The sequence below is a fragment of the Glossina fuscipes genome, unplaced genomic scaffold, assembly GCF_014805625.2.
Source record: "Glossina fuscipes isolate IAEA_lab_2018 unplaced genomic scaffold, Yale_Gfus_2 180, whole genome shotgun sequence".
Classification (NCBI taxonomy): Eukaryota; Metazoa; Arthropoda; class Insecta; order Diptera; family Glossinidae; genus Glossina; species Glossina fuscipes.
The window spans coordinates 1-7564 of record NW_023998523.1 but is presented as its reverse complement, the minus strand read 5'-3'; the positions used below and the strand labels follow the sequence as shown (position 1 = coordinate 7564).

Below are 7564 nucleotides of genomic sequence, written 5' to 3'. Positions count from 1 at the left end.
TTTATGAGGTAATTAAAATACTTAAAGTAGTTAAGTTCATTAAATTTTTTTTTTTTTTTTTTTTTTTTTTTTTTTTTGTTCATAATTTGGAGATATTATTTTTTTTTTTTTTACATACATTGCAGCACACATTTTTGGGGTCCAGTGGCTAATTGGGGCATTCCATTGGCTGCGATAGCTGATATCCGAAGTGATCCAAAATATATCTCCGGCAAAATGACTTTGGGTAAATTTCTTAATTACTATAAATTAGAAAGGATTGGAATAAAAAAAAAAAAAAAAAATCAAATCGGGATAAGAATATGTATCCTTTAATCTAATGGATATATAACGTCATTTGAAAATATTTTAATCGTTATAAGTAAACCATAATAACACTCGTTTGGCTAAAGGGTCTGTATAAGGGTCTTTGATCATTTCTTACATAATATAGTGTTTTCAAGGAACTTGCTTACGCCCTCAGATCTTCCATGCAGAAATACTAAAGCATTAACTATTGAAGGCTCGTCAATATCACTGACGTGTTTATCGTCTTTAGGCAACCACTGCCGGGTATTGTGTAGACGAAGGGATCTTTTATTGAAGTCTTATAGAATGATTGCTTTTTCTTATTTTGATTTCTTTTTTTTTTTAAAGCTGTCCGTCAAAAGATTATTATTTTTATTTTACGTTTATATGAAGCCAAACAACGTATTCATTTAAATGTCATCTTTCAGTAGAATAATTAACTTTTGCTTTGTTTCCCGTACGCACTTTAAAAATACGTCCAAGTTTTACAGTTGAGTTTAACTGACTGGTTAAAAGGAGAAGGTTTTTTTTTATTTTTCTTTACTTAACCGATATAATTCACAGACCCGCTCATTTAATTACTCTCATGAGTCGCCAAATTTATAAGAAGTATCATTTGCTAGCAAATAATTCGTTTCTATGAAAAAAATAGAACATTTTTATTCTTTTAAAATGACCTTAGGTTAGTTAATATTTACTTTTCATACTTCCTCTCATCTTTAATTGCACATCGCTTATTGCTCACCGCTTATTGCTCACTGCTCATCGCGCATTGCGTATTGTGCTTCGCTCAATCGTTCCGGTTCATTCGCTCTCTTGATATCTCCATAATTGAATTGTGTTTGTATATACACTGTAAACATGATGACATGATGAACGCTAAGCTATTATTATTGTTATTGTAATCTTTTTTTTCTTTTGTTTAATAAATTAAAGTCAAGTTGTATTCAACCTAGAATTCACCTTAGGGAAGCAAATTTGCTAGTTTGTAGCAACCATAATGTTGTTTTTTTTTTTTCATTTATGGCGTATCAATCGACTGACTACTAGTCTAGACTAGTGTTCTATTTGTTTATTTATTATAGGTTTTGTTGAATAGTTGCATGTAATTTAATCAAAATTTACTATAGATCGTAAGTTATTACTCAAGCACTTGTGCTGAGGGCCTCATTAACATATGCTAACATATGTAATGCCTAGAAGGAGTTGGGATAAATTGTAGATATTCGCTAAATTGATTTAACCATGACTCTCCCTCCCTCCGATCCTGTGGCATATTATGTGCAAGCAAAAGGCTGCACTTTTCAAGCTATTTTGAGTAAATTTAAGATACGCTAATAAGTTTTGGGTCAACAACGCATAGTATTTAGAAAAGATTCGATCAGACCTTTGAACGATCCCCAAGACCTTAAGTTTTCCATAGCAAACAATTCTTGACAAAAATTAATGAAAAATAGTGCTACCGGTTGCTAAATGGATGTGAAAAATTTGATTTGGATGTCATCAGTTTTGAACTGACGCCGTCCATAACACCTTTCTTACAAAAAGTAAGGCTTCATGTTATAATAGAATAAAATATATGGAAATTAGTTCAAAGAACATCGATTTGTTTTGTAAGTTTACTAGACTTACTTCGGTTACCATATGGTACCATTTTTCGGATCTTTTTTCATATAAGAATTCTGATTTAAAATAAGAGCCTTTATGTAGCAACAATTTCGATTTTTTTTAGGTGTATTTTATGTCCGACTATTAGTGCGAAATTGTAGTAGGCGAGGCGATGTAGGATATTTATCAATCGGCCTTACTTAATTTTGATGTAGGTCAACTGGTTTTCACCCTGTTTTCTTTTTCTTTTTTTTTCCTCAGTTACAGTCTTTGCGGGTTTTATTATCGCTTAGTTAAGTGATATTAAGTATTTAAGCTTAACATAATGTGCGACTTTTACTGTTATTCCCGTTATTCTAAAATAAATTCAACTTCTCTTAGTAGCGCTACCTACATGTTCATTTTTCTAGTTTCAAGTAAATCATTTAACAAAAGAAAGGTGTGCAATATTTGTTGAGTTTTAATTAGAAGTTACAAGTTGATTTGTATAGACAAACACACATACATGGCCATGCCTCCGATAGATGAGAATTCAAAGCTAATTTTTTGCATGTTCTACACATGTCGTTAATGGCTAATTAATGGGTTTTTTTTTATTGCTAGCAAAGAGGAGTGCATTGCATTTACTACACCAATATTTCGCTTTATTTACTTTAATAAGTTTCATGTTTACCGATATAATCTTTGCACGCATAGTTAAAGTTTATCATAAAAAAAGCATTTGAAAATGTTTAAAATTGTTTGCATTGATCGATAACAATTTGCAATAAATGTCACGCACACAATGAACGTTAAATAAAAATTTGCATTCACTTTATTAGGTGAACTGATTTTTATACCTAAACCGTGGGCAAGAAAATGTACTCGTATTTTGTTTCCATTTGCAAAGCCAGATTTGCTCACTAAAGGATTAAAAAATATATATGTATGTACGTATATATTTGTAAATATCTATGCGAAAAAAGCGACTAAAATGCTACTATATATATACATATTTAGAACTAATAAAGCAACCTGCTTTTTTCCCTCCTCTCCTAAAATTTTCAATTAGGAGAAACATGTGAAAGTTACACCATACGGTATTAACTTAGATCAGACTTGGGTATAAGATTAACTTCCTGATAGTATGGTACTTATTTTATTTGATCTGAATTTCTTTCCACAAATTGCGTTTGTTATACCCTATACCACTTATGGTAAAAGAACTTATCATATTTGTGCAACTACTTGCAAAATTCATAACTTGAGATAGATCCATGTTTTATTATAGCGGGCTTATCTGTCCGTCCGTTTTTTTTCTTGTTTTTATATCCACCATAGGGATGTTGTTAATAGATTTCACATCAAATATTAGTAGCAGGGGCATCCTTCATTAGTATGATAGGTTTGAATAGCGAAGATGGATTTAACTATGTTCCCCTCTCCTAATGATCTTTCTATATACATCACGAAGACTTCAGACTTCAAATACAAGCGAAATAGACCAATAAAAAAGTTCAAAATAATTCTAATATTGTGATTTGAAAATGCTTTAGATACTTTAGTTGCTTGGTATTAAAAAGTTCGTATGTATTTCTTTCCTATTCTCTAAACTTATTCATTGAGTGTTTAAATAATTAATTTTTACTTCATATATTTTTGGTTTTTCTTTCAGCTCTTACAGTTTACTCGGGGGTGTTTATGCGTTTCGCTTTAAAAGTGAAACCGAAAAATATGCTACTTTTTGCCTGCCATGTAACTAATGCTACCGTACAAACAATACAAGGCGTACGCTATATCAAATATCAATTTTCATCTGATAAAAAGTCGATCGCCGTACCTTCTGCCACTATGTAACAAAGATTTCTAATGGCGAACCATCTAATATGAGAGTTTTTTGTTTTGCAGACGTATCGACGGAATCCTTTTTGTTCTTTCGCACGTTCGTTCTAGGTTTTATAATAGTAATTTCGCCAAAAATCTATTGCATTACAATTTTCTAAACCACAAAGTTTGTTTAGTCCTTGTTCTCAAAAAAAAAAAAAAAAAAAAAAAAGAATAATAATAATCTTAAGTTAATTAAACTTAAGTTTTTTCCCTTAATATCATTTTAGATCAATCAAAAAATATTGAGCCTTACAACACAGATGACGTTAGTTGCGTTCGTTAGCATCTAATGCCAGAATATATTTTCTAGATTATCCTATACATATGTTGTACCCCATTTATAGTCTGGGCTATTCAATGTTATACCCGAAAGCTTTTTTCTACATATCGCTCCGTTAAGTTAGACAGATTAGTCAAAAATCTTTAAGCTTTCAAAAATCGATAGCTTCGGTGACCATTAGCCTTAAATGAATGCATAAAAACAGTAGTTTTTTTCAATTTTTCTGGAGGCTTAATGTTTTTACACAAGCTTATATATATATCTCATTTATTATATATCTGATGTGATATCTGAGAGGAGTTTTTCCAATTTTTATATTAGTTTACAGACCTTGCTTACCCTTACGCACACACAGGTAGCATCAGTTGCTAACAGTACAAAGATATTACTTGTTCTTACGTTTTTCTTGAGTTTTCTGTAGGCTCAATATATATATATATATATATATACCACATATGTATATATATGTACCACACATATATATATACCACAGATTTTTGTAGATAAATACGTTTTGGATATACACTGGTAGATAGAAAAATAGATGGGAGGTATGTTTTTCAGTTCTATGCCGTAGAAATTGTAAGAAGTACCCACGTGAATTAGTTCCTGCAGTAAAAATTTGAGGGTTTTAGTAGGTTTTTCAGCTGGACAGTGAAATAGGTGCTTGATCTTTAAAGTCGTGAAATAAATTGTTTTGGAGAATTTTACTGTTAAGGTAAATTATATAAATATCAGGCAGGCCGAGCACATTATTGTAGCCGACAAGGAGGATGGCTAAATCATTAGTTTTGAAATCAAGGAATGACGTGCAAATTTATTGCCGATTGTCGCGTGTTCTTTAAACCTCCAAAAAAGAGGGCTGAGAGGCGAGGAGCAGAAGGAAAACTTCTCCTGCTTCCAATAATAGCATAATTTTAGCAAATCGAGATGCTTTCAAGTTGTCTAGAGCAATCGCCAATGAAATTCGGAAACCTGCATCATCACGAACTATTCGTCGACGTTTATTAGATGCCCATCCACGAAGAAGAATAGCTCGGAAAGGTCCTTGGCTTAGAAAAAAAGGAGAAGAGGAAAGACTGTCCTTTAACCTCCAAAAATTGATGCAAATCGGAAGGCGAAGAAAAGTGAAAAAATATTGTTTGGAACAACGAAAAAATATAAATATGTTAGGGAATGATGTGAGCAGAAGTGTAGTTCGGTCAAAAGGAAAAACACTCCGCATTAGATTTACTAAAAGAACGGTAAACGGCGGGAAAAATCTTATATTTCCACATGGAAACATGTGTTATTTTTAAAATGAATTCCTTTAAGTTTTTGGTTATGCTTATAAATAAATGATAAATAAAATATATAGTAGGCGGCGAATAGAAAAGAATACGCCCCATTAACATAAAACAACATACACCAGTTGTTCTGTCCACCAGCGCATGTACACGATCACACTTATAAGTTCGTACAAATAATCCATTAATAAATGTAAATATATTGTAAAATTTAAAAACTGTTTCAAAAAAATTGTAGAGAATAATATGTCAAAGACAAAGAGTTTTAAGTCTCTTTATATATGTAAATACATTTGCTTGCCATATGAACTTACTGTTGTGTTTATGGACCTGATAGTACAATTGTAATAATTTTGATCACATTTTTTTTCTCATTTATTTTGTTTTATAAACTAATACAAATAGTTATAATAATAAAATAAATAATTGCAAATAATAATTGCAAAAAATAAATTACTTTCTATTTTCTAATAAAGGTGAGTAAAACGAATGGATAAATTGCATTCTCGCTGGGTACAAAGGAAATGTAATACTTTTAAGGCTTAATGGTCATCTCATTTTTAAGCAAACGCGAGGTAATCTATAGTAAATTACGATGAAAGCAAATTAAAATAACAAGGTACTCTATAGCACTAGAAGTCAAGGCTTACTCTTGACGAGGGCCCTTGTAGGGCAAGGAGGTCGGAAAATACGCATAAAGTAGTTCAAACTTTTCGCAGTAAGCTTATCCGTCGAGTTACTATTTTGCTTCTATTTTGTTCGTGTCAACGCTTATCATTCTTCAAGCGATTCTCCCGATTTATCTTTGCTTGACTTCTGATTATTCTCTAACCCTCCGCCAAACGTCCTTCTGACCCGATTACAGAGGGATTGAATTCGAATTTTAGATGAAATTAAGCGGGTGCTATCTTATTCATTGATATAAAATTTAGCGGAGATGTCAGCTAGCGAGCGGCCAACATTAGAAACGAAAATTACTTCATTAGATACGCTTGCGCACTTTTAATGGAAAAGTATTAATCGCTTTTGGATAGGTATTATTTTGTGAAACATAGGAAGATCGGTTTCACAAAAATTAGAATTAAATCTTCTAAACACTATGAATTGGCCTATCGCCTATCATTGTCAGAACATTCGAACGGTCAAGCAGGTTACACTTAATACTTGCCCCTATGGGTAATTCACTCACGAATGGTTACGAATAACTCCTATGTTTCGGTGATGCTATTTGGCTCCAGAAGGAATAGGATGTGCAATCCTCTTCTTCTCTATGGCTCTGTTCGAACTTAACTTGGCGTTGCCAATCGGCTAATGGATCACATTCGAACTAAGTCAACTGACATAGCCCATCCCAAGTCATTTTTATTTTTGCTTAAAATATATGTGCAAACTAAATACAATATCCACTTATATCGATATGCAAAGTGAATATGTAAAAACAACAATTTACACCTTGCTTGGTGGACCAAAAAAAGAGTGGCGACTTCTGGTAGAATCGAGTGGTAAAATAGTAGCGGAACAGGACCACACCGTTCTCTTTTGGCTATAGCTATCTCTCTTCGGATAATTGAAATACGTTGCTTCTTTAACCGAGCTGGATACCTCTGGATAATAGTGCTAGCTTGGTTTAACGGGCTGAATAATCTGGGATGAATTCGAGCATCTTTCACTTGCGAGGTGGGCTTAATGTGAATCGGAACCCGTGCCCTTCATGAAAATAAAGCCTCTCCGGGCGATTCTCGGAGCCTCTCTAATGCATCTTCATATCGAGCTGCTCAGCTCCACGTCGCATATCATATGATAATTGCTCCAGGCAGTGTACTTCGCTCTTCCGAAGAGCTCATTGGGGCTGTTAAAATGGACGTCACCCATCGGCTAGATCTCGGGGCGGCTTATTGTTTGCTTTCTGGCAGTAACGATTCCCTCGGTATTTGTAAGATGTATCGTTTTTTTGTTTTTCATTACTAAGAGTTAGTACCACGCTCTTTAAAAGAGCATTTTCCGCTCTTACCTACGGGGTCGTTCTCGATGTACTTTATCTACACTGGTGCGGCTTGGCATCCCCGTACGAGTTCAGTCGAGTGCTCATCCTGTCGGTAGATTTCTTACGGCTTCCTTCGTGCGTGTCTGACCAACCATAATCGGCGTGAGAGGTGGATACCCACCTCTTCAGACTCGAAGCTTGATGACACCGCGTCAGTTTGGGTCATTTCAGGTTCAGGTTCATCCGTTTGTA

At 33.6% G+C, this 7564-nt stretch overlaps 1 protein-coding gene across 1 annotated transcript in view; it reads left to right on the top strand.

Annotated features, from left to right (window-relative positions):
* LOC119641823 (mitochondrial pyruvate carrier 1-like) overlaps positions 1 to 5342 on the top strand; it is a 5724-nt gene extending 382 nt beyond the window's left edge. The window contains exons 2-3 of the mRNA XM_038040687.1: positions 126 to 226; positions 3551 to 5342. Of these exons, the coding sequence (XP_037896615.1) occupies positions 126 to 226; positions 3551 to 3732 (283 nt within the window). The 3' untranslated portion in view covers positions 3733 to 5342. The remainder of the gene's footprint in view (positions 1 to 125; positions 227 to 3550) is intronic.
* The last annotated feature ends 2222 nt before the right edge of the window (positions 5343 to 7564 follow it).